This window comes from Anolis carolinensis, chromosome 2 (assembly GCF_035594765.1).
Source record: "Anolis carolinensis isolate JA03-04 chromosome 2, rAnoCar3.1.pri, whole genome shotgun sequence".
Taxonomy (NCBI): domain Eukaryota; kingdom Metazoa; phylum Chordata; class Lepidosauria; order Squamata; family Dactyloidae; genus Anolis; species Anolis carolinensis.
In genome coordinates this window covers 79640196-79667855 of record NC_085842.1, presented here as the reverse complement: position 1 = coordinate 79667855, position 27660 = coordinate 79640196, and the positions used below count along the sequence as shown (strand labels likewise).

At 38.8% G+C, this 27660-nt stretch overlaps 3 protein-coding genes and 1 non-coding gene across 4 annotated transcripts in view; 2 read left to right on the top strand and 2 right to left on the bottom strand.

The window, feature by feature from the left end:
- The window catches only part of glyctk (glycerate kinase), a 28473-nt gene extending 27945 nt beyond the window's left edge, over window positions 1-528 (bottom strand). Inside the window, exon 1 of the mRNA XM_008105132.3 lies at window positions 392-528. The gene's annotated coding sequence lies outside the window, so the exon portion shown is untranslated. The remainder of the gene's footprint in view (window positions 1-391) is intronic.
- Window positions 65-21860, top strand: wdr82 (WD repeat domain 82). Its single transcript, XM_003217638.4, has 9 exons — window positions 65-225; window positions 8248-8345; window positions 14623-14689; window positions 14897-14996; window positions 15152-15268; window positions 15684-15839; window positions 16595-16664; window positions 16845-16987; window positions 18174-21860. The coding sequence occupies exons 1-9, from the start codon at window positions 65-67 to the stop codon at window positions 18201-18203; spliced, it is 942 nt and encodes a 313-aa protein (XP_003217686.1). The 3' UTR covers window positions 18204-21860.
- On the top strand, window positions 10279-10387 carry mirlet7g (microRNA let-7g). Its single transcript, NR_129820.1, has one exon. It is a non-coding gene; the product is annotated as a microRNA let-7g (primary transcript).
- ppm1m (protein phosphatase, Mg2+/Mn2+ dependent 1M) overlaps window positions 21099-27660 on the bottom strand; it is a 32330-nt gene continuing 25768 nt past the window's right edge. Inside the window, exons 7-10 of the mRNA XM_003217681.4 lie at window positions 27458-27521; window positions 25848-25955; window positions 24979-25127; window positions 21099-23909 (exon numbers count right to left, since the gene is read on the bottom strand). Of these exons, the coding sequence (XP_003217729.1) occupies window positions 23765-23909; window positions 24979-25127; window positions 25848-25955; window positions 27458-27521 (466 nt within the window). The 3' untranslated portion in view covers window positions 21099-23764. The remainder of the gene's footprint in view (window positions 23910-24978; window positions 25128-25847; window positions 25956-27457; window positions 27522-27660) is intronic.

The following is a 27660-nucleotide window of genomic DNA, read 5'->3' as shown; positions in this document are numbered from 1 at the left end:
TCCCGCCTTTTTTCCCGAGCGCGCAGGCCCCTCCCTCCCTCTCCCCCCCGGCGGCGTCGGCACCATGAAGCTGGCGGACAACGCGTTGCGGAGCTTCCGCGTGGCCAAGGTGTTCCGCGAGAACTCGGACAAGATCAACTGCTTCGACTTCAGTCCCAACGGAGAGACCCTCATCTCCAGCAGCGACGACGACTCCATCGTGCTCTACGACTGCCACGAGGGAAAGTGAGTGAGTGTTGGGAGGGGGGAGCGTGCCTTCTCGCAGCCCTTCTGGGGATACTGCCGGATTTTGGTGTTCGCATGGTAAATGTAATAATAATAATAATATATTAATTACTTGCCTACTTGCACCTCCAGGAGAGAGAAAAAACAGAAGTCTTTTAAAACTTACTTTTTACATAGGCGATCCCATGCAGCCCGAGGATGCTGGCCCTCCAAGTGTAGTGTCAGGGTAGTGGATGCGTAGGTGGCTGTGGAGCCCTGTTCTTGACCCACATGTTCTTTCGCAGTGAAGACATTGGTTTCCAGATGGAAGGCGGTCCTCAGGGTTGGCTTGACACGCCTTCCTCTTGGCACATTTCTCCCTTAAGCCCTCCATTTTTGCCTCTTTGAATTCTTCAGCACTGCTGGTCACAGCTGACCTCCAGTTAGAGCGCTCAAGGGTCAGGGCTTCCTAGTTCTCTGTGTCTATGCCACCATTTTTAAGCCCATCTTTAAATCTCTTTTCCTATCCACCAACATTATGTTTCCTGTTCTTGAGTTGGGAATATAGTAACTGCTTTGGGAGACCGTGATCGGGCATTCGGACAATGTGGAGTTGTCCAAATGCCCAGCGGAGTTGACGGTCTAGGAGCATCTCTAGTGGTCTTCCAGCTCACTTACATTTGTCCAGCTGTGTTCCCAAGAGATTTGCAGGATTTTTTGAAGGCAGCACTGATGGAATCATTCGAGAAGTTGAGTGTGATGTCTGTAGACAGTCCATGTTTTGCAGGCGTTGTAGCAGAATTGGGAGGACTATAGTTTTGTAAATAAGCACCTTGGTATCCCTACGGATGTCCCGATCCTCAAAACTCTGCTTCATTTGGGGAAATGCTGCACTTGCAGAGCTCAGGCGATGTTTTATTTCAGCGTCAGTGTTGACTTTTGTAGAGAGGTGACAGAAATGGTCAACATTTTCTAATGCTACACCATTAAGCTGTATTCCTGACATTGCAGAAGGATTGGCTGACAACTGCTGGAAGAGCACTTTGGTTTTCTCAATATTCTTGCATGCTTCTGCAAAGGTGTTTAGCGTGTCTTGTAGATCTTCTGAATGCACACAGACTACCATTAAAACACACATAACAGGATACACACAGTTAAAATGCAGATTACAGTCCAATAATGAAATAATAAGACTTTATTTGTAACCCACCTTATCTCCCCAAGGGGACTCAGGGTGGTTTCCATCAAAAGTGCAAACATTAGATGCCATTTTATATCATGTCAGAAGCAAGCAAATTGCTTCTGCTGTGAGAGAATTGGACGTCTACCGAGACGTTGCCCAAGAGACTCCCAGATGTGTTACCATCCTGTGGGAGGCCTCTCTCATGTCCCTGCATGGGAAACTGTGACTGACAGATGAGAACTCACCCCGTCTCGTGGATTCGAATCACCGACCTTCCAATCTTCTGGTCAGCCGGCACAAGAGTTCAACCCATTGCACCACCGCGGCTCCGACAAAATGCCATAAAAACAAACAAATCAATCACAATAAATAAAACAAAACAATATCAACATATAATAACTAACCAGTAATAACCAGTTTGGAACAGGTTTGGGAGACACCACTTTCATTGGGTGATCAGACCACCATGCTAGGAACCAGTTTGAGGCCAGGAAGGTGATTAAATTAAACACAGAATCTGACTTCGAATTGTTTCACAGTTTTTTCTATTTTTTGCCGAGATGTGCATCAGCACACCGGAGGCTTATGGGTGAAAAAGGAGGGAAATGACAGCAGGTCATCCATTACCCCTTTCAGGAGGCCGGCTGCCCCCTTGATGCCCAGCCATGCCCTTAGGGCATTTTCTGCAGCCTCTGTTCCAGATCCTTCACTTCAGCAGAGGCTGGTGTCTACAATGCAGAGGTGATTTTACCTTGGATCTGGGATGCACAGGGGCTGAACTCTGACTTACCTCAAACTTTTAAGGTATTGTATACCTTTAGATATGTGTTGCAGTGCAAATTGATGATAAACTTTTTGTGGCCACTGTGGCCTTGCTAGCTTCAACGTGCATTCTGTGGCCAGTGTAGAAGGGCTCTCAGAGAATGACAAAGAGAAATCCCCTCTGGACAGATTTTCCAGATAAACCCTGTGATAGGTTTGCTGTAGGTCAAAAACAAAATGAGGACATATGACAACACAGACACATGTGATGGCATCAGGGCCAGAGATTGGGAGCAACCCTGGCACACTAATTGTACCCTCCATATCTCTATAGAATGCTTGGAGAGAAATCTTAGAATGAGAACAGACATATCTCATTTTATAGAAAGGCAATCTAATCTTGCTTTTGCCAATTTTATCTTTTAAACTTTCTACAGTAGTAGTTGTGCTCCTGTTATGTGGTAGAAAAGTGGGAGTTGTGTGGCACCTTTACAAAACCCTATCAAAATTATTAGTCTAATATTAAAGGTATTATAATAAAGTGTTTTTTGAGTAATGTTTACTTTTTGTTTTTAAACATAGAAATCGTGGATGTTTTTGGCAGGTGTTACACTCCATTTCTGAACTGTGTAGGTGTTAGATCCATAAATTCATAACTGCCATTCTGAGCCAGAATGAAGAAGGGGGCAGGAAGACATCATTCCACCATGTCTCCTATGTCATCAGATGGGAGCCGCCCCCCCCCCCCCCCAAAAAAAAAGGAATAATTGCCATTCTGAGCCAGAATGAAGAAGGGGCAGGAAAACATCATTCCACCATGTCTCCTGTGTCATGCAGGCCACATGACCTTGGAGGTGTCTACGGACAACGCCGGCTCTTCAGCTTAGAAATGGAGATGAGCACCAACCCCCAGAGTCAGACATGACTGGACTTAACATCAGGGGAAACCTTTACCTTTTAATAATCATATTATGCTATACTTATAATATAATAAATTGTACATGCATATTATATTAATAATGTTATAATGTAATACAATATATAATAATAATACACTATTATAATGGTATATTTATATTACATGTAATATTACTAATAATATTACAATATAGTGTTATAGTACAATATAGCAATATATAATGCTTATATTGTGCTATACGAATAATGTAATACAGGGGTCCTCAAACTTTTTAAGTGGAGGGCCGGTTCACGGTCCCTCAGGCTGTTGAGGGGCTGAATTATCATTTGGAAAAAAAATACGAACAAATTCCTATGCACACTGCACATGTCTTATTTGTAGTGCCAACCCCCCCAACAACAACTATTTATTTATATATTTACTACATTTATACCCCACCCTCTCTCACCCCAAAGGGGACTCAGAGCGGCTTACAAGTTGTATGTACATACAATATATTATATTATTGGCATAGCCCAATATTAGCATTATATATTACTATATTGTCCTATATCACTACCATAATATTAGTAATATTACATTTAATATATAATGTATAATTAATATTATTATATTGTATAATTATTATTAGTATTATTATATTGTATTACATTATAATATTAGTATCAATATTATATGTATACACAATATATTCAGTTATTACCATAGCACAATATTAGTAAATGAAAGAACAATACAATATGTAAAAATAAAAACAATTTTAACCAACATAAACCTATCAGGATTTCAATGGGAAGTGTGGTCCTGCTTCTGGCCAATGAGATAGTCAAGTTAAGTAGGATTTTTGGTATTGTGTGCCTTCAAGTCATTTCAAACTTTGGGCAAGGCAAAGTCTAAAACTGATGGTGGGGGCCAGGTAAATGACCTTGGAGGGCCGCATTCGGCCCCCGGGCCTTAGTTTGGGGACCCCTGATGTAATATATTGTATGTATATATGACTTGTAAGCCGCCCTGAGTCCCCTTCGGGGTGAGAAGGGCAGGATATAAATGCCGCAAATAAATAAATACCTGTTCCTGCAAATGCCTTAGTGCCACACTTTACTAAAATTAATTTATTTTTGGATCCTTATCGAAATTCTGAGAGAAGTCCAAGAGTATGAGCCAGTGATCAGGACAGCATTGACACTTGCTTTTATAGGAGATAAATCCTGGAAGAATGACATGCTCCTAGAAAAATATTACTGAAGATTTTTGGGGTATGCAGATTTGAATGCAAATTGAAGATAAGAGGGATAGCTTTCATCAGCCAAGGCTTGGACCACATTAGGATGGAATCATACTTGTTTGCCAGTAATACCAGGGGACATAAGTAAGATGCACATCCCTCACTGTTTAAACCAGTGTTGAAATTATAGTAGTCATTATATTGGACATTGCTCTATGTTTATCATGATCTGCATCTGGAAATTAAAGAACATGTTGACTATAAATACTGTTACAAATGTATTTCCTGCTTCTGATAGCGAGGCTAAATGAGATGACATAACTGTAAAAGTCTATACAGAGGAGTCTTGTAGCACCTTTAAGACTGAGAGAAAGGCATTGGTAGTATAAGATTTTCTAGGACTTCATCCCATGGCTTCTAGATTCTGTTTTCATGAACTGTGGAAATGGAGCCTCACAGGAGTCCCGCGGAGGCCATCATATGACAGAGTACTTCTGGTGGGGCTCTGTAGGGCTGTTTTCACAGCGCATGGAAGCTGAGCCTAAAAGCTATCTTCAGTTAGGTGTTACCTGATTTCAAATGGCAAACAGAGGGAGAAAGTGCGAGAAAGACCAGCATTGATGCGGTAATCTAGAAGATTTTTTCCTACTGCTCATGGAATGAGGAATGCTCATGGAATGCTTTTGAATTGTGGTGTTGGAGGATAATTCTGAGAGTCCCTTGGACCGCAAGAAGATCCAACCAGTCCATACTCGAGGAAATAATGCCCGGCTTCTCACTGGAGGGAAGGATATTAAAGACAAAGATCATGTGTACTTTGGCCACATCATGAGAAGACGGGAAAGCTTAGAAAAGATCACGATGCTGGGAAAAATGGAAGGAAAAAGGAAGAGAGGCCGACTAAGAGCAAGATGGATGGATGTTATCCTTGAAGTGAGTGGCTTGACCTTGAAGGAACTGGGAGCAGCCATGGCTGACAGGAAGCTCTAGAGTGGACTGGTCCATGAGGTCACGAAGAGTCGGAAGCGACTAAAGGAATAAATAATAACAACATTGAATGAGGTCCAAAGTCTTATCAGATGCATAGAATGAAGTGCTTAGGGACAGACATTTAAACCCGTGAATGAGCAGATTGTCCATGTGTGAATAACAATAGAAGGTAAGTTGATAACCATATGAATAGTGGAGGGAGTTCCTGGAATGTTGTGTGATGCTGGCTGGGAACTAGAAAGGAGATGTGATAAATTGAACAAGAGAGCCTTTAGGAGCTGAGGTGTTAACTAGTGCTAAAGGGCATTGTTGATAGTGGGCAACTCTAACACATTATACAAGTATAAGTACATTGTGCAGGCTTTCAAAAAAAAATTGCACTTGGAATTTGGCTATATTTTGTTATATGGGTACCCTGGAATAAATTAATTAATTGATTAAGTATTATATTCATTGTGGGGAATGTGACATGCCATGGAAAGCAAGGAATTTTTCCCTGTCTTCTGTATTTCCTCACATAATAGTCGCCACCATGTAATAGTTTTTGGTGTGGTAAAATTGGTATTTTGTTGTTCTTCACATAATAGTGACACCGTTCATTTATTTGTCAGTGCACCTGCCCCCTTGGAGCTATGGGACTTCACTCAACTGACAGCCGTGTCAAGTCCCATAGCTGGAAAGGGGGGTGGGTGTGTGGGCAAGTGAAGCTTCACTCACCCTCGCACCCGTCCCCTTTCCTTTCCGAGCTTCATTCTCCTGCACATGTGCTTTCTTTCAAACTACAGGGCTTCACAGAGCTACTGGTCAAGTGAAGCTAGACATTTTTTTCATCACATAATAGTAGCACCTCCTTTTTGATCCAAAAAAGGGATTAAATGTGTGACTATTATGCAGGTTTTTAATCGTGTCAGAAGCGACTTGAGAACATACTGTAAGTTGCTTCTAGCATGAAAGAATTAGCTGTCTACAGAGATGTTGCTCAGGGGACGCCCGATGTGTTAGCTGGAGGGCTTCTCTCATGTCCCTAGTTGTAACAGAAGTGATACCATACATTAGAAGTGATATCATACATCATTCTACTTTGTAGTAATACAGCCTTTATACTGAACTGATTTTGTGCCATGTTAATGTTACATATTTCTAGTATTTATTGCTCGGATGCTATAATCTACCATTGTCTCCTGTAAAAGGGGATATTGGGGCAGGTTGGATATAGTGATAAACCATTGAAACAAACTTCAGACTTCTGCACTATCATGCCCTCTGTCCCTTTGCATTCAAAATGATATTAAAACTGTATTTTCACTATCCCATAGTTTGCACAGTACCATAGATTTTGATGTGAAAGAATCAAGTTCAGTTACCTGTTCTGTCTTTAAAATCCCAACTTGTTGGCTAAGCTTGCAGTGATGAAACATACTAAAAGTCATCATGAGTAGCTTACACAGATTCTTGAACATTGAATAGTACAGCAGTACAGGACTTTAAATTCATCTCGGGGAGCATGAGGTTTGCATATAGATCTCCTGTACCATACATTTTTATGGCTTCTTCTGGCTATCCCTCTAAACGTTTTCACATATTAAGTGGGGGAAGAGAGGTTTACTGTGTTGTATTGCACTTGGGGCCAGACAAAAGTAGTTCTTGAGCTTTTTCAACTAGACTACTATATTGATTACATGGGTCTTTTAACTGATTCTATTTTAATGGAGGTTGTTTTATCCAGTTTATATACAGTAGAGTCTCATTTATCTAAGCTTCACTTATCCAAGGCAGTCTGCCTTTTAGTAGTCATTGTTTTTGTAGTAAATGTTGCAATGTTTTGGTGCTAAATTCGTAAATACAGTAACTACATAACATTACTGTGTATTGAACTGCTTTTTCTATCAATTTTTTGTAAAACATGATGTTTTGGTGCTAAATTTGTAAAATTATAATGTAATTTTATGTTTAATAGGCTTTTTTCTTAATCCCTCCTTATTATCCAAGATTTTCGCTTATCCAATGTTCTGCCGACCCATTTATCTTGGATAAGTGAGATTCTACTGTACCTGGTTTATGTAATGTTATTATTGTTTTCATGTTGATGTATTTTATTGTATGCATTATGTGTTTTATGTATAGCATCTTTGTGTGCTATTTTGTAAGCTTCCCTGAGTCCCTATGGGAGATGGTGGCAGGATATAAATAAATTGTTATTGTTGTTATTATTATTCCCTTTCCTTCTTCCCCAAGTTAAGGTACTGCAGGCATTCTAGGGTTGTTCTCTGTTGCAGGAAAGCATCCATAGAATAACAATTGAAAATATGTTGCAATCAGTGTACTCTACCACTTGTAACAAATTACCTATCTGTTGGCAATCATGAAAGTAAAATTATGAATTCAATGAAGCTAAAATGTGCAAAGTTATTGCAGTGATAGCCTTTCTTCAGAACATATTGTCAGCGCCTACTTATATGTTCTGTACTAATTGGAATTGAAGAAGAGACTTGAGACTTTTACAAGTATCGTCTTGGCTACATTTGACTGAAGTGAGACTAGAATTAACAATTTACTTATATAGCAACAATATCAGCAGTGGCTGTTCCTAATGCTGTTGTGGTGTATCTTGTCATCTCTTGGGTATTCTTGGTGTTTACCTCAACTACTTTAAACATTACCAAAGTTCTGTGTACTTTTTGAGAAGATCCAAATATATATTTTTATTATTCATTTGAATATTTTTTTCTAATCTCTCTGCTTCTTTTTTATTTAATATTGTAAACTCGGATTTAAATGTCATTTGTTAGTCAGTAGATTGTCTGTAATTCTCATAGGAAGAAATGAAAAAAAAAAGTTTTATAAAGAAGATTGGCTTCTTTAAGATGGAATGTATAGGTTTGATAGCTTTTAAAAAGATTTTGATATGACTGAGTACATTTTGTGTAAAATACGAATAAATGTTCTTGTAATTTTTCTTGGCAGACCAAAAAGAACATTATACAGTAAAAAGTATGGAGTGGATCTCATCAGATACACTCATGCTGCCAACACTGTGGTGTACAGTTCCAATAAAATTGATGGTAAGTGGTCTCTTTATTGTTCTCAATTTCTTCTAGCTACAGCAGATCGAACTGAAGCTTTGATGGAACAGTTTGTTAATTGCAACTTTTGAATATGCATATTTAAGGAAGCCCCCAAAGAAACCTGTTTTACTATAGCAATCTTAGCTTCCCTATCTCAACATATTAAATAATTTTAAACAGATTTGTGGGAGATACATCCAAAGACTTCATGTAAATATATGAAAATGAAGCATTTGCTATTCCCCAGCTCCAACTTTGCCCCTTGGAGGGGAAATTAGTTGAGATTCCCTTGCTTCTTTGGCTGGAAAAGGAAGGGACAGCTTTCCGCGTCATCCCCCCTAAGTAGTTCCTCTGCTTTGTTGCTCAGTAGAGGGAAGTGTGTCAGCCCCCTTCTCCACAGCCGATGAAGCGCATCTTGTGCATGCACATTCACACAATAGCCTCAGACCTGAGATGGAGTATTTGTATTGTGTGACAGCTTTGGTCCTTGGTAGGGTTCAAGATGAAACAGCAGCAATTTTTCCTGCTCACCCAACCATCCTGAAGCCTGAGGGTATTGTATGAAGGTGTGACCCCGGGTGTATAGATATATAAACTCCATTTGGGGTCAGGACCTATAGTTTAAGAAGCACTGCTTTAGAGCAGGCCTGCTCTGCATTCAGTAGAACTGGTTAGTCATCCAGAGTCAATAGGCATATTTTTATTGCTTTTCTGGGTGTGTATAATAATGTCTTGATGTGATTTTCACAAATGTTCAAGGTTCTTTGATAATATTATTCTCTGCAGGGTTCTTTGTGCTTGGAAATGGGGGTTTCTTGGGAACCTGACCTGCAACTCTGATTATGTCCTTTTTGACCTTATATGGATCATTCTAAATGAATTCCATATATAATATACAATTTCTTACACTGGACCTCTTTGAAAGTGAATGTGATGATGAAGAGGACCATTGTACCCCCCCCCCCCCCCAGTGTAAGAGCACAGAGTAGCTACTATCATTTTATACAGTGAGTCTGCAAAGTAGCGAGGGAACACTGTAATTTAGTGGTCCACAGGAAGAGAAACTGGATCTGCAAGGTAAATGAGGTGCCATGCAAGGCCAGTGCCACCTCGCTTTTCTACATGCTGTGAGTGTGAGTTTCTCCCCGTTAAAAGAAGGGAAGTATTGAGGGAAGCAAATATATGGCATACAGAAAGAGGAGGAGGAACAGGCACTGCGGATCTGGCTCTTTTTCCTCTTCCCGCGCGCCCCCCCCCCCCCCCCCCCCGGGATGTGACTGCTCTGTGAACATTCACAGGGCAGTTCTGTCCCCAAGATGGGGATGGGTGAGGTTGAATGATCACTGCCTGTTCTGTGCCCGCCTTCTGGACAGCCTCCTGGTCACCTCCTAAGACGAGGTATGGCATATGAATGTTCACATGGCAACTCCAACTTCGGGAGGGGAGGGGCAGCAGTACAAGCTTGTGAATGATCAAAACCACACATGTGAAACCTGTGAATATGTCAATCATATACGTAAACAAGATATTCAAAATTCAAAAAAGCACTTCTCATCCCAAGATTTTTAGATAAGGTGTATTCAACCTGTAGTAACCTTGCCATAGTAAGTTAAATGTTTATGAAAAATGTCAGATACTTGTTTTGAAAATTGTCATATAAATAACAAATTGTTATATTCTCTGGAGAAATACATGATACAGTGTAGTATAACATCTAGAGTAAAAATGGATGTACATTGTAAACATGTTATCTGTGAAAGAAATGGAGACAGATGAATCATTATTCCTTTTTCCTGCAGAACACTTGCCATGACTGGTGTGTATGAATTTATATTTTAGGGTTTCTTAGTTACTGTTTAATCCAGCTTCACTGAGGTCTTCTTTGATGAAGGATTCTACAACTTTCAAGCCTACGTCGTCCTCCCACATATTGCCTGATTCCGGGTTGAGGTAGTAGTTTGTACAGTTTGAGGGTCTATGATACCACCCGGTACAGGAGATAACTGTACAGGCCACTGCCTTGCCTGGGGCAGAGCTTTACCTACTGAATGAAGCTTCCTATCTTCATTTGTTTGGTGATCACTAACTTTTGCTACTTAAAGAAATCAGCAGTTCTTCTGAGACTTGTTTGTGTCTTATATAACTGATTTTGGAACTGAACTGTCTATTATGATTTGTTTAGTGGAAAGTTGCCTCTTTAACAGATTGTGCCTACAGCCCTCTGTTTGACCATACTGAATAATAATTTTTGGTTGCATTGGGGAAGCTTGCAGATTATTTTCATAAAATTAAAAACCTGCAATGTCTATAAACATTTGGTCCAAATCTGGCCTTTCTTGATTAGCCACTTGAATAAGAGGATGTTTCTTTGACCTCTCTAGCCCTTCATTTCCTCAATTTGGCAGTCTCTAGATGGGTTCAGCTCTCATCTTCGTTGTGCTACCTCGAGATAGCGGGAGTTTTTGTCTAGCATACCTGGAGCCCTCCAGTTTGGGCATAATCTATATATATAAAAGAGTAATGGCATCAGGGCGACGCACAAAACAACAAAAGTAAAGGCCCTCCAACCTTGAAATTTGGCAACATAACCCATCATCCACGGCTCCAGTAAGATACAGCACAATTAGATGCCAAACACAATCACAGGGCCAACAAAAGCCCAAAAACCGCAACAGGCGATCTGCGCCTGCACGCACACCACCCTCTCCTCCCTTCCCGCGCACGCGCACACACACACATCATCCTCACCCAGGAGGCCTCACAAACACCTCACCTCAGAGCTGGGCCTGGGCTGAAGGAAGGAAGGCAGGAAGGTGGATTCCTCTGCCCTCTCCCCCTCAATCTCCTCCCCCCTCAGGGCCCATGGAGGGTCGCCGAGCAGCCCCCTCCTCCCGCCCCTCTCCCCTCCCCTCAGCGCCAGGAAGGCCCCGTGGACCCCCGCCTCACCCTCTCTCCTCCTCCCGGCCTCGGCCTTCCTCCTACCGGGCCCTCCGCAGCGCCGTCTGCACCCTGGCCCGCCTCAAGGACTTCTTCCCCGGTTCTTCTCTGAGGACTTCAAGGTGAGGGAGAAAGAGGATGGCATGGCTCTCGAGCAGGTCTGGACCTCCCCTCCAGTTGTTTTGGGCGCCAACCCCCGCCCTTCCCGGCCTCAAGCCCCTTCCTTTCCCCCTTCACCCGGTTAAACGGCTGACGGGGGAAAAGTAAACAGCCTCAGACCAGGAAGGGTGGAAGTTGGCGCCCAAAACAACTCGAGGGAAGGCCCAAGTTGGCCCAGGCTGAGCCCCCCCCCCTTTTCTGTTGTTATTGTGGTTGTTGTTGTTCTCACCAACAAATGACAACCCCTCCAATGCCTCAGCGGCCCCCCTTTTTTCCCTCTCAAGCCCTATCGCCTTCACCTTTCCCTTCCCTGTCAGTAATAATTATTATTAATATAATAATAACTGGTCATCATTTAAGAATGTAATAGTAACCAATAATAATAGTAATTTATTATTGTTATTATAACAGTAATAATCATTCAACAATGCAATAATAACTAATCATAACAAGTTATTATTATTACAACTATAATAAACATTCAAGGCTGTCATAATAATTATTATTATAACACTGATAATCATCCAACAATGTATTAACAATTCAAAATAAGAGTAAATTATTTTTTTATGTATATTTTTTATTAATTTATCAATCCAAATGTATAAGCTCACATTTTCCTCATTCTACAATATCTCAAACACATCACGTTGCATACAATCCAACAACAACAACAAAAATCAAGGACATCCCCAAGCATATTTCCCATCGGTCTTTTAACTTTTCCATTACAACTTCACTATACATCTCTCCACTACACACCCTTCATCTATCTATACATGCTTTATTTTCAATATTATTATTATTAATTTATATTATAATTCAATAATATATAAGTATACATTCTTTCCTCATTTTACAGTATCCCAGACATATCACATTGTATGCAATCCAACAATAAAGAAAAATCAGAATCAAAACATCTTTATGCATATTTCTTCTCAGTTTTAGACTTTTCCATTACAACTTTATTACTATCTCTACTACACCTTTTTATCTACTTATACATGTTTTATTTTTTATTATTATTATCGTTATTATTGTTATACCTTTTCCCCCTCTTCCCTTCCCCTTATTTTGTGCCACCTTCACCAGGACCAACCAACTCATACTGTTTCACAAGTCCAAAATTTCATTGTCTCTGTTGCTGGCTTATACCCCTTTCCCTCATTAAAAATATACTCAATAAATTTTCTCCATATTTTCCAAAAATCTGTTTGTTTCGACATTCCCTTTTTAATTTTAATACTGCAAGTCAGCTTATCATTGATTATTATGATAAATTATTATTATTATTATTATTATTATTATTATTATTACAGTGATAATCATTCACAAATGGAATAATAATTATTAGAACATTGATAATCATTCAACAATATAATAATAACTAATAATAGTAACTTATTATTTTTATAACACTCTGAAATCAGGAAAATTGGGAATGCCACAAAACAAACTAACTCAGCCAGCTAACACCTCCCAAGAAAGGATTCTTCCAGAAAGGAAGCTCACAATGCAGTGAAGCAGTGTGTATTACCAGACTCATTATTAGTACTATTATTATTATTATTATTATTATTATTATTATGTTGCTGTGAACCGTAAAAATGAATACAATCTGGCTCCAAATATTCAAAAACAATAAAATCAATATATAAAAATTACTCTGCTATAATAAAACAGAACAATACAATCTCTAAAATCAAAACACTACATAAAGAACAACAATCTGAAAACAGGGCCATTCCACACAGGAAACAATCAGGGCCAGCTAACACCTCCCAACAAAGTATTCCCATCATCAAAAGTCTGGCAAATCCTCTCTTTTCTGAGACCCACACACAATAGAAGCACATAAAATATCGCAAACAACACCACTCTCAAAACAAGGGAATTCCAGACAGGGAACAATCAGGGCCAGCTAACACCTCCCAACAAAAAATTCACTCAGGGAGGAAACAGCCAGGCTTTAAAGCTGCAAGCCCATTACATGCTAATCATTTTCCTTAATTCCAACATTCATACTTCCCTCCAACAGACAAAAAACAATCAGAAATATTGTATATTCACAACCTTGAGAAAATAATATCCCCTGATGGCGCAGCGTGTTTAACCGCTGAGCTGCTGAACTTCTGCACCCAAAGGTCGCAGATGAACACAGCCCCCACTATTAGCCCCACCTTCTCCCAACCCAGAAGTTCGAAAACATACTAATGAGAGTAGATGAATAGGTGCCTCTGCGGCGGGAAGGTAACGACGCTCCATGCAGTCATGCTGACCACATGACCTTGGAGGAGTCTACGGACAACGCCGGCTCTTCGGCTTTAGAAATGGAGATGAGCACCAACCCCCAGAGTCAGACACGACTGGACTTAATGTCAGGGGAAAACCTTTACCCTTTACCTTAACTACCACCAATTCCTCAATACTTTATTTCCCATACCACCAGACTTCGCCACAGCAACGCGTGGCCGGGCACAGCTAGTTGCATTATAGAAGAGCACATTTTAATTCACGGGACAACTTTTGCCTTTTTATACTATGACCTTTATAAATATACCATCAAAAAGGATTTAGAGAGAATTGAAACCCTCCTGATACTGGTGAACTGTCTCTTACTTATGCTGCTTTGGCTCCTGAAGCTTGCACTGTAGCATCTGGAAAATCACATGTTCTCATTCAGAACAGAGTGAAAAGCTAATTTTGCAAAGCATTTGCCTTTTAGCTTCTGTATCACACAAAGAGGTCTGCTGAATATTCTTGTTAAGAAATGCAATGATACACAGTTACTGTTTAATCTTGATTCCTCTGAGCATTTATATCTACAAGTGCTGACAGTGTTTTTTTTTCTGGTATTTTTTTCAAATGAAAGGTAATGGAGTGTTTATAACTTTTCTGTGTGCATGTTAAGGCAGATCCAGTCTACACTTTGATGAAGATAATATGGCTTGTGTTGGATAAATTATTAATTTGTTAAGTGAAAGTCACGACTGGACTTAATGTCAGGGGAAACCTTTACCTAAGTGAAAGTATTACTGGGAGATATTAGTGTGTAACCCCAATTATAAATATATGAAGAGAAAGAATCTGTCTTATTCAAGTAAGCAAGTTCTCACTACAACCAAGTGATACAAGGTTGCTGCATAATGTTTGCTTTGTTGATATTTATTTACAGATACAATCAGATATCTCTCTCTGCATGACAATAAGTACATCAGATACTTTCCAGGACACAGCAAGAGGTAAAATGAGTGAGATACCATTTATTATCTTGGGGTGTAAATAGGAAGAATAAATCAAAGTGTTGATTGACAAGCTTACATTACAATATATAGTGTCAGATCTTTATTTTTTACCTAAAATGTCATGTTCTTTTGAATTTGTGAGAACAAAACAGTAAATACAGCTCAATTATTTGGGGCATTTTGTTTTTTATTTCTTCACTGCAGAGTTGTTGCTCTGTCTATGTCTCCTGTGGATGATACGTTTATTTCTGGGTCACTTGATAAGACCATCCGACTTTGGGATCTCCGGTCTCCAAACTGCCAGGTAAACTATCTAGAGACTCACATTAGATGTGCTAGAGCACTGCTTCAAAGGTGGAAAGATCACACTTGTAGTAATTGGTTCCATCAAAATGTGGTTTAAAAATGCCACAGAAGAAACTTTGGACTAACTTCTTCTAACATGTTTCCAAATTCCAGGGTTTGATGCATCCTCAAGGAAAGCCTGTGTGCTCATTTGATCCAGAAGGGCTTATTTTTGCAGCTGGAGTGAATTCTGAAATGGTGAAACTTTATGATCTTCGGTCTTTTGATAAGGTATGTAATGTTTAGGCAAATTTTGAGCTACATAGATTGCCCAAACAGAATTTTAAAAATGTAATGCCTTTTTCCCAATTAGAATTTCTGTGTCCCACAAAACCATTGTGCTCAGAATGTCTTAAGACATTGCTGATTTTTGTTTAATGATTATGGGCTTCACCTCTTGCTTAAGAAAATGAAAGCACCTGACAGGATCACGTAGGGCCCTCCTGGTCTTGCATTTTTTGCACAAATCCCAATAGGCTGTAGGCAGTAGTTGGTTCACTAATATCTCCATGTGTACATCCTGTTTCCATGGCTTAAACAGGCTCCTGGGAAAATGTTAGACATTCAAACTGTAATTTTTTTCAGCCTCATGCCAGTGTTCATAAGCAGAAAGACTAGACTGTTTCTGTTACTTTTCTTCTTGAAGGGTCCATTTACTACTTTCAAAATGCAATATGACCGAACCTGCGAATGGACTGGATTGAAGTTCAGCAATGATGGTAAACTTATTCTTATAGCGACCAATGGCGGGTTCATCCGGCTTGTTGATGCCTTTAAAGGAGCTGTTCTTCATACATTTACAGTGAGGACTTCTTTCTTTACTTTGTGAAAAGCTCTTTGTCTTAAGCATCTCCCATGATAAGGATGAGACGGGTTATGCGTACTGTGTTAGATTCATACTGTGTTAGAAGTTGCTTTCCTATTTTGAATTTCACAACCTTTCTGTTAATGTAAAATGTGAGCTTGCCTTGCTTTTCTGAAGTTTATTAAAGGTTATTATAATGATATGTGACTACTAGCAAAGTAGGAATATTGCTTTTTACACAAAAATGGAATAGTAAAGTAATAACATGAAAAGAGGACTGGCTGTTAAAACTAATGTTTTGCTGAAATAAACAAATTATCCATTTTGATCAGAGAATAATCGCTGGTTAAATTTAAAAAAGAGTAGGAACCCTTGATTGCCATTTTGCATAGAAAACAAAAATGATAATTTTAGGTTATTAGAATTAGTAGGTTTGAATTATGGACGAAGTGTATGTTTTGGTTAGTTGAAGAAACTAGCTTTTATATATTAAGAATTGAAGCTACTGTTAGGAAAGTCGAAATATTTTGCAGATTTTCTTCACTTTGTTTCTGTGGTTTTCTTCTTTTCCTTTCATTTTTGTGTGTAATTTTTCAGAAACTTTTAATCTCTGGCACATGGGGTAGGGGGATGAAATTGCAGGGCCCCTACACAGGTCCTCTACACAGTCTCGAGTAGTAGTACTTCATAACCTGTCCTTGTCCCTTTGCTTTAAGTATGTTTGACATTTCTCATGAAACTTTATTTTATAGGGATATAACAACAGTAAAGCTGTTACACTAGAGGCATCCTTCACCCCTGATTCACAATTTATAATGATTGGTAAGAGTGCAATTCTTCCTCTCTCCCCCCCCTTCTCTCCCTCTCTCCTCTCCCTCCCCCCTTCCTTGGTACTTGTTGATTTTGTGTTTTATTGGTGTGTCTGCCACTGCATTTTTAAATGGATTTCTTCATGAAAAGTCTTCCGTGGTTTATACTCTTTTTGCATAATCTGATCTACAGGATCAGAGGATGGGAAGATCCATGTCTGGAATGGAGAGACCGGAATGAAGGTTGCTGTGTTGGATGGGAAACACACAGGCCCTATAACCTGTTTGCAGTTCAACCCCAAATTTATGACTTTCGCCAGTGCATGCTCTAATATGGTAAGGAGACTGGTTCTTCTGAAGACTTTGGATAAATTGGGTTTTTTTATCAGTTGGCTGTTTTGTGAAGATTTTGTTGTTAAAGAGATCAAATGATTTATTAGTTTTAAAAATGATCTTTTTTGAGACAGTAAAATGAACAAAAATGTGTTTGAATTGCCTTGTATCAGTCTGGTTCAGGAGCCAATACTAAGTAGATGTATCCTGCCTCAGCAAATATTACTGTATATCTTCCTGAAGTGGTGGCACATGGAGAAATAGAGGAATGGTATGGATATGTTTGTGTCCCAGTTTCATATGGAAATGGATTATGTTTATCATATTTACATTTTGAGGGCACTGTTAAAGAATATGTGAAACCGCAGTGCTACTACCGATCAGTTTCTCTGGGATGAACTAAATGTGTAATACTCTTAAGCAGTGGTTCTCAATCTTTGGTCCTCCCATGAGTCCTAAAAGCTGGTAAACTGGCTGGGATTTCTGAGAATTGAAGTCCAAAACACATGGAGGACCTGAGGTTGAAAACCACTGCCCTAAAGAATGGATCCAGGATATCTGCTGGCTATAGTTCTCCATAAAACTAAAAACACAGTGAAATTACCACTGTCAGCCATCTTACTGTAAGCTGGTTTTAATTGCTTGTGGTTAGATAATCGGAACAGGCAAAGTGCAGTTAGCATGTCCATATGTCCCTATTTCTACCATTAGTGTTTAAGAGGACCAGTTGTATCCCCTAGTGCAGAGCTTCACAACCTGTTGCCCTCCAAGTGTTTGGGACTTCAACTCCTAGAAATCCTAGCCAGTTTGTCCAATGGTCAGGAATTTTGGGAGGTAAAGTCCAAAACACCTGGAGGACAACAGGTTGTGCAGACCTGCCCTAGGGTTTATAGGGGAGAATTCAAAATGCCAAATGATTTCAAAACCAGTGTGGTCTAAAATTATGCAAAATGTCCCCAAGATTCTTAGATAATAACTACAGGTATTTGTGGGTATATCTGGTCTTTCAAGGCTTGGTGACAGTAGGTTTAACCCTCAAACTTCTGGAAATGACCAATACAAGGTTGTAGAAGATTCTTTGGCATAATCTCAATAATTAACCATTGCTACTCAGCAGTAAACACAGCATCCTACCTATCAGCTTTCTTTTTATTATTTTCTTTCTTTCTTTCTTTTTTTTTACTCCCAGGCCTTTTGGTTACCAACAATTGATGACTAGTTCCATTCATCGTTTTCATTGGACAATTCTTGACTGTACTGACAGAAATATATTTATGATGAAGATGGCAATGAAAGTATTGCGGGTGCATCACTCAGGCAGAATGTTCCAGTCCAGCACTTCCTGTGTATTTTTTGCTGCATTTTTATTACTTTTTTTTTTGAAATAATAATTTGGTTATGCAGAACCTTGCCTGGAAAATGTAAGACTGTGATGTCTGACAGCATCTCTATTATAGCAAAACACATTTCAAATGAGCTGAAGTCGGCAGCTTTGCTCTGCAATACATTCTGTGCCACAGTTTGTGCATATTGACACTTTAGTCCTTTTTACATTCAATGGAAGGCTGTCACTTGTTTAAAAGTGCCTTCCTGCATTACATTTTCAACAACCAACGTCTTCTGAGCTCTTCATTTTTCTTAGGCAAATGCTTATGTTATGTAAAACTTCCGTGCCATAATATGTACGCAACTATTCAATTATTGAAGGACATCTCACATGCTACTTGAGAAAGGTCCTCGTGCTATTATCAGGTTTTAGCTTCCAGCAAACTACAGATTTTCAGATACTTTCCATGGACAGCATCTTGGACACGACGTCACTTCGAAGCGTAGCAGAGAATCAGAAGCAATATCAGAACTTTTCTGTTGGAAAATGCTGTAAAGCAGACAAGATCAGAACACAGCCCCTCTTCTCCTTCAGTGTAATTTTAGCAAGCTATGTAAATATGGGGAGGGTGGAGGTTTCGTCCTTCTTTTTTTAAACATTTGATATTAAAAAGGTAACACTTGGACCCATGCAGTATCAAAAAAATGAGTCTTGGTTATGTATTTGCCTTTCATCAAACAGTCCATGTTTCTATTGTATTCTTCCAGGGTATTCAGTAGTGATTTGATGCAACTAGAATTTCCAGTTAATGAATACCCAAAAACAATTCCAGAAAATAGAATGAACGCTTGTGGTAAACGTGCAGTGGCATCCTTTCTGAGTCAAAAGGAAATGCATATAAATTCATCTCTTGTGGCTGTAATCCTGATACATTTACACTTAATTTAGGAAGGAATTCAATGAACTATCTGGGCCCATTGCCTTATGATCTTCATTATCAAACATGTAATGCTGATAACCTCTATATTTCAGGAATTACATTTCAAACAAGTATGGTCCAAATCTTTCATGCTCTAGTAGTTTTAATCCCGCATGAGTCCCACATTTGACTTCCCCAGCCAGCTTTCTTTATCCGTGCTCTGCTTTTCATAGCACTATTTAGATGTTGTGTTCTTTTCTCTATATTGTTAATATCTGTTGTATTACACTGTAAACAAGTGTTTTCTGCCTCTTCACATGAGCTTTTACACATAATCCAGCCTGAAAGAATGTAATGCTTTAAAGTTTGGATTGGTTAGCAAAAACTAAGGGTGGATTTCTTGTTTCCTCTGTGCTAAAATTTTATTTTATCCATATTCAAAAATGATTTATTCATTGTGTCCAGCTCTTTGGATGCCTGAATGCAATGGTGCAAGTAGTTGCATATCAACTCCAGGCTTCTGTTGTATTAATTAAGAGCAGGGCAGCAAGGGCAGGCTGGTCAGATGCATCACAGATTTGGACCAAGATTACAGGCAACGATGCCTTGTGGGTTCGTTTTATCAACCCTTTTAATACATGTAAGTATCTTAATACTTCACCATGCTTGTGACTGTTCTAAGTTTCAGCTATTCTTTTTTAAAAAAAATAAAATGTTAACTTGGCTAGTCTGCCATTCAACTAACAAAAACTACACTTGTTTTATCAACATTTTTTTAGAAATACAAAGTCTTTCATATTTCACTGTCTGGCTGTTCCTAGTTAAGCAGGTTTCCTTTTTTAAAAAAAATAAACTTTTTTGAACATGTCTACTTTGCCATTCAATTGGAAACATCAAGTTATCTGATAAGCAGCTTGTCAGCTGTACATTTCTCTTTTTATCCTGGTTAAATAATTTATCCTTGATCAAATAATTTCTCTGGCAAAGCACTTCTTGCAAATATATTCAGATCTCTTAAAAGCATATTATGAATACAAAGTTAGATTTTAATTTTGTAAATGTGTACCTGCAGCTTGAACATGACCTTACAAATCTTTTTAGTTGAAGAATAAATGACAGTGTCAGCCACGGGTGTGCTGCTGTTTCAGTGTTTAATCACTCCTGATTTCTCTTGTATTCATGTCCATCAAAATGCTGTACACTATTTTTCTAGTATAAGAAACAACCAGATTTGGTTTCTGGAGCAGCTGCTGTATAGCAATTATACGTTTTTATTAGATCCGCTAGGATTGACATATTAAGATTATAAAACCATGTGGAGCACCTTTTGGCACACTTATGCTTTGTAACATTCCTGGATACAAAGGTTTATAAAGTTAAACATTTTATGTAGACATTAGAAAAATTGTGTGGATGCTGATCAAAGCAGAAATCGGCATTTTTTTTTTGCTCTTTATGTTACAACAAAGTATGTTATTCTATTTCCAGACTTCATCATGTGTGCCCTAATAATCTAAAAAATCGATGTTCAGTTCCGTTGACTATTATATTGGGTGTTTATCGTTCACTTTATGTAAGTTCATTGGAAAAGATTAACTATTGGACACAATTGGAAATTTGACCACAGGGATTTGAGCTTCAGTTTTCTATAGTTTTCTAAACACTTGAGACAGTTTACACCCTTAGACTTGCTATTGGATAAATGCATATGATTGGTCCACAATTTTTCATGGTTTATGAAAAACCAAGTATTGCAGTTGTACATGAAAATAAAAAGGATTTGCAGAGGCAGTACCTTTGATCATGTCAAACTATATAATTACCATACAGTGGGCTGACTATAGCACTTAAGTGTAGGGGGTAGCAAATGAGAACAATAGCTTTTATTGTGATCTTTTTCAGTAAGAAACATGTAAATTGGAACAAAATTTTACAATATTTTTTCACTTCACAAGTACATTAGACTCTCACTTATCCAACATTCGCTTATCCAATGTTTTGGATTATCCAACACATTTTTGTAGTCAATATTTTCAATACATAGTGATATTTTGGTGCTAAATTCATAAATACAGTAATTACTACATAGCATTACTGCGTATTGAACTACTTTTTCTGTCAAATTTGTTGTATAACATGTTTTGGTGCTTAATTTGTAAAATCAACCTAGTTTGATGTTTAATAGGCTTTTCCTTAATCCCTCCTTATTATCCAACATATTCGCTTATCCAACGTTCTGCCGGCCCATTTATGTTGGATAAGTGAGACTCTACTGTACACCTATTCAGAGTTCTTTCCAGTCCTGTCTCTTTCCCAGGTGCTTTCAATTTGCCTCAAAATAGCTCCCTCTTTCCTAACTAGAGTTATGCAACAGTGGACAATGCTTATATTTAGAAGCACTAAATTATGGAAATCTTACATGGTACTGGATGCCTGCATAGCCATTATGATCAGTTTCAAATGTAGAACAGTAGTAGTCTGAATAGAGCATGAGGCGAATACTGCTGATTTTAATAGATTCACAACTAAAACAGAAACAATACTTTAAAGATTAGACTTGTTTTCAGAATAATGCATTATGTTGCTCTGATGGAAATATTTATGAAGGCTAATAAATCTTTATTCAATAACTCAGTCCTTTATTTGATGTTCAGTTGGCTTTGAAAAATGGGAGACCCCCCAAGATTAGCAACCCAAATCTTGCAAATTATGGACTGACTTCCTTTACAAATGAATCCATTTGTATGTGGTTATCCTTTTCCTTCTGCTTTTTATGCCAATGAGTCAGTCGAGATAGGATAGGCCTCACCCAAATTATTTTGATTTCTAGTGAGGTTGGATTTGCTCTCAGCCCTATTTCAAATGGGCTGATTCTCTTGTCAGTTTTCTTCACTCTCCAACTTGCAAAAACCATCTACATTAATACCTTGACATAAGAGTGTAATTCTGTGACCAAGCTTGTGTAACTCAGTTTGCTCATATGTCAAATCAAATTTTCCCATTGAAATGAATTGAAATACTATTAACCCATTCCAGCCCCCAAAAGCCACACCATTTTTTAAAATTAAGTGTATCTTCAAGATCGGAGAAGATGCTGGTGGAAGTGGGAACGCCATGCTACCTCCCCCCCCCCCCCAGCTCCACTCGTGATTAGCAGGCCAAGAGCAGCTCCAAATGTGTGCAGTGTAGGTTGCATGGTGATGCTGAGCTGCTGTTGCCTGTTTGTGTCTGGGATCGGCCTGTGGGGCTGTGTGCAAGCAGAGGGAGTATGTAATCTCCCCTGTCAATCAAGGACTCCTGCCTGCAAAGAGCAAGGCTGTGCACAAGCTCAGGTTTGGTGGTATGTAATCTCCCATCAATCAAGGATTCCTGCCAATAAAACACCTTTCCCGGCCAGTTGGTTTCTTTGGGGTATTACTGCCAGATTTTAAAATCAATTTGCACTTGAATTTGGGAGGGAAGGGGGCTTACGTGTGCACGAACACTGGCTGCCTCATGTTCTGCCTTGGCCAAAATGGAGGTGGTTGTGGCAGCAGGAGCCTTTTAGGCCTCTCCGGAGGGCTTGGTGAAGAGAGCTTGTAACTCAGATCACGGTTCTCATTTCAAAACCAAAAATTGAAGGAGCAATGGCTCATATCTCAGAAAACTCGTAAGTTGGTGCACTTCGTAAGTCGAGGTTTCACTGTATCCAAAGTTAAGATGAGCCAGATTTTGTTGCTAAGTATTGTATCTTCACACTTGATGATTTGAACCTAGTTGCTTCGCAACAGTATTTCCACGTCTTAAGTCTACTGATTTGTGATTACTCTCTTCGTTTTAATAACCAAGAGAGAATCAGTCTAAAACTACTATGTCTTCATCATCCCAATTCCTCATAATAACCTTAATATTTGTATTATAAATTAAACAAGTTTAATCCACAACTTAATGTGCAACTGTACATGTTAATATATGTTAATATATGCAATGAAAATAAATTCAAAAAGTATAAATATCACTGCACATCATATTAAGTACCATGTGTCTCTTGCCATGTTTGATAAAATACTATATACATTGCCTTCTGTTGCTCCAACAATCTACAAGCTTCTTTTAAAGTCAGACATCTGTACATTGTTCTGAAATGAAATGTGTAGTTTTGTTACTATTAAAGTCTTTCTCTTAACTTGATTAAAACCACATAATTTCACAGTAGTGGCAGCATGCTATTTTCTTAATACTGAAAAAGGGTAATTCCAGAAATTTCATTTTCGTAACATGAAAATTTCTTTCCTGCAACTTACAGAATCATAAAAAATTGCAAACATAAGAATGCTCATGTAAGGGAGAGAGCTGTGCTATTCTACTGTAGTACTTTCCGTTATAAGGCATAGGAATATCCAAACTATCTCAAGAGTAATTGCAGGAGAAGTTGCATGAGTGAATTCCACTGGTGTTGTTTTCAAAGGATGAAGATAATTTACTTCAGCAGCATTTGTAGGTCTGGATATGGTCTCCTTATTCAAAATGCAGGTCCATTAGTCAGTAGTAATATTTAAGGCTCATCCTTATTGTACAGTGGGATAGCAAACACAGTAATATCATCATAGGAAGAAGGCATGTTACTGTCCATAGTCCAGTAGTATCCATCCTTCTTCCCCCTGGCTTTCTGTATCAGGCTCTTGGCCAGTTCTACAAATCTATAGAAAGAATGACATCAGAGCAAGGATTAGCAAGTCTGAAGAGAAGAAATGATAAAATCAATTGTCAAACAACTGAGCCAAGTCTGGTTCTCAATTCTGCCATGTTACATACGTTAGCAAAACTAGCCTATGTATTTATTAAATGTAGCTGCAATGTGTAGCTAACCCTGTGTAGCTAACTAGTGTTTTCTGGTTTGCTTTACTGAGCAGCTGCTGCAAGCAATGGAGGTCTGTTCTCGATTTGCCATCCCCATTCCTGTGAATGATTTCTGGATCTTAAAAACAGAGCATACCTTATACGATTTCTCTTTCCACTACAGATTGCTTGTGTAGTGCACAGGAGATTCCAACCAAAAGTCAGACCATTCAACAGCAGAATAGACTACCTTAGAAGATGTCTTCTCATGGGCTGCTCATGGGTAATTTAATAGCAGATTGCTGCACTGCCAGGTTGCCTCTGAGATCTCTTCCTATTCTATGTTTCCAATAATACTGATATGCTAGATATACTTGCTATCATAAACAGAGCAGAATTGTGACCACACACAGCTAACATATTGGGCTTCTTTTGCATATGAAATAATTCTGCAAGCATTAAAATATTTCAATTGTGATTATTTGGGCATTATTAATAATACAAAAATGATGCAAGAGTTAGTACTTTCAGAGTGCAGAATGTGAAGGTTTAGAAATGTAGACACAGCAGCAAACGTTATTACTGCTACACCGTGGCCTAGCACGATTCTCCAAGCTGTGGCCTCCAGGTTTTTATGCTTCCAACTCCCAGAAGGCCCAGCCAGCTTGTTCAATGTTCAGGTATTCTGGAAGCTGAGGTCCAAAACACCAGAATGGCCACAGGTTGAAGAGACCTGGCTAAGGCCTGTATCAAATTGTCCCATTGAATCAGTTAAAGTTACACAAGTATACCAAACTTTAATAGATTAAATTGAATTCAATTTAGTTGTGATTAGCAATTTGATTTAGGTCGTTCTACTACTACTCAGTGCCCTCCAGGTATAATTCAAGACCCCGCTATTCCCATACTGACAGGAAATGCTAATGGTACCTGTATGGATCAGTTGTATTGTCCTGGAGAAAATTCCTGACAATCTGTGCCACATCTTCATTTGACATAACATCCCAAAGACCATCAGTTGCCATGATAAGGACGTCATCTTCCTCAATATTCTGTGTAGTCAAATCAAATACTTCTACCTAGACAAAATTAATGAAAGTTCAGAAGCTTTAAGTCAGCCCTAACACCATTCAGCTTGTTGACAAACCAAACCTCAAAGTTAGAATAAACATCTGTGAAGTTAAACATCACTTCTCCACATTAAAGCTGAGTATAAGTCAGCTCACACCGTGCACTGCTTGTCAATGTATACATGGAGTTGTGGGAGGAAACAAATCCTATCGCTTGCCATCACATGAAAGCAAAAACAATGCAACTAAAAGCATTGAAATTGCAATGTATTCCTCAAGGCTTCATATACAGCTGAACAGCAAAATGAATAAACCCAAAAAGGACAACACTAACCCCTAATGCTTGCTGCAATGAGGGGCAATGCTGCTTCAATTAAATACAGATTTAGAGGAAGAAGGTTCTTTTCACCAGGGTAAGTATTGCTCAGCTGTCTTGGTAGTCTTGGTGACTGACAATAGCAACTCCTGAGTCCTATTATCCATCTCAGAAGCAAGTAGAGCTGTGTGCCCAAAGAGCTGGCAAAGATGGGTAATCTTTGACCTTCCAGATATTAGTCTATAACTCCCAATAGATTTGTCATGGGATTTGCTGGGTGAGATTGATGGAAGTTGTCTGCAAAAACATCTAGAGGACAAAGATGGCCAAGGAACTCAGAAGAAGAAAAAGTAAAGAAAAAAACTAATACTTCTAAGGTCAACACAACTCCAATGCTATATCACCTGCCTTACCTTGGGAATGCAAGAGAGGAAAGGCTTGACTTCGACATCTGTTTCAAGAACTTTCAACTGATGATCTCCCAGGCCTCGGGACACAGCTAGGGTGCCTAGCAAGCGAGCCTGGAAGAAATGTAAAAATCTTCATGTCAAGAATGGTACAACATAGGGAGTTGAAAGGCAGCAACTAGATTCAGCCATAATTTAAAATAATTTCATCCCAGATATTTTTATCATGGCTTAAAATACAGTTAACAGTATAAATTACCTAAAAGAAGAAGAATAAACAGAGAAACAACTAGAAAAGCTGGCACGATATGAGGATTTAAAGAGCGAATTGCAAAGACTGTGGCACAAGCCCGTCAAGGTGGTCCCAGTGGTGATCGGCACACGGTGTAGTGCCTAAAGACCTTGGCCTGCCCTTGAGCACAATTGGCGCTGACAAAATTACCATCTGCCAGCTGCAGAAGGCCACCTTACTGGGATCTGCACACATTATTCGCTGATACATCACACCGCCCTAGATACTTGGGAAGTGTCCGGAGTGTAATCCAGTACAACAGCCAGCAGAATGTCTGCTGTGGACTCATCTTGTTGTGTTTCAAATAATAATAATAATAATAATAATAATAATAATAATCTTTATTTATAACCCGCCCTATCTCCCCTAGGGGACTCATGGCGGTTTCCAAACAAAAGTGGCAAACATTCGATGCCATAATAATGAAACAAATCAAATTGAGACAATACATAAAACAACTTCAGTAAAAACTTATAATAACTAGCCAAAAATAAGTAAAAATAAGTAATTAAATAAAACATAATTAATCTAAAAGAATAACATTTCCCAGATGTATCATGTTTCCTAAGAGCTATCTAGAAAATAAATAAATGCTAAAAGCTTAGAGAAACAAAATAGTTGTTATCTGGGCCTAACTGGAGAGCTCAGTTCAGGTGCTAATTTTAAGGTAGCTGTGTACTATTCAACCATCCCACTTCAGATAGTGGGAATACCCAGTCAGACCACTTTCTGGGATATTATCAAGTGAGAAGCTTCTTGTAGAAAGTAGGCAGTCCTTCAAAATACTGTGGATCTAAGACATATAGGACTTTAACAAAATAAGCCCATATATGGCTACTCAAGCATTAAGTAACTCTCACTGAATTCAGTGGGGCTTACCTGTGGATAAATGGATGTAAAAATGGAATTAAGCAAGTTAAATCAGGATTTTGAATTCTGCTCAGAAATAAGCGAGTAGACAATGAAGCCAGTTAGCAACTTTGCGCAGGCAGGACTGACTGGTTTTTTTTAATAGCCTTTAAAAAAACTAGATGCTGCCAAATTAGCAAAGTAAATAACACATTGCCATTGCTGGTGTATGTGGAATTTTCCCCCATAATGTTTTAACAAAAAGCAAACTCACCAGTGCAAGGTTCTTTGAAAACCTAAATAACTTAATTTCCAGAGTGTACTTATACAAGCCTGTTATCTCCAAGGTGTGGATATTTTGTATGATTTGAATTAATGAAAGTATTTTTGGACACCTGGCATTGGACACCCTACAAGTGTTGAAATTATTATAAAGAATGACAAACAGGTTCTTGGAAGTGACTTTCACTCATACCTGTTTTCCATGTCCATGGATCAGAGGGTACTTAAGGTCATCTTTTACCACCGTTCTGTATCCCCTGAAACAAAGAAGACTTGTGAGTCTTCACTTCAGTAGACCTTTTAGTGTATTCTGTATATTCTGGCTGCAAGCCAACCTAGAGATAAGCATGCTTAAACCAACTGAGTCCAATTAACTTCAAAATGCAAACATACCTC

Excerpts from the sequence above, each read along its gene's own strand:
- wdr82 (XM_003217638.4), top strand. The coding sequence starts at position 65 with ATGAAGCTGGCGGACAACGCGTTGCGGAGCTTCCGCGTGGCCAAGGTG. Across the intron at positions 15,840-16,594 it reads CTGTTCTTCATACATTTACA|GGATATAACAACAGTAAAGC; the intron begins GTGAGGACTTCT and ends TTTATTTTATAG. Across the intron at positions 16,988-18,173 it reads CCAGTGCATGCTCTAATATG|GCCTTTTGGTTACCAACAAT; the intron begins GTAAGGAGACTG and ends TTTTACTCCCAG.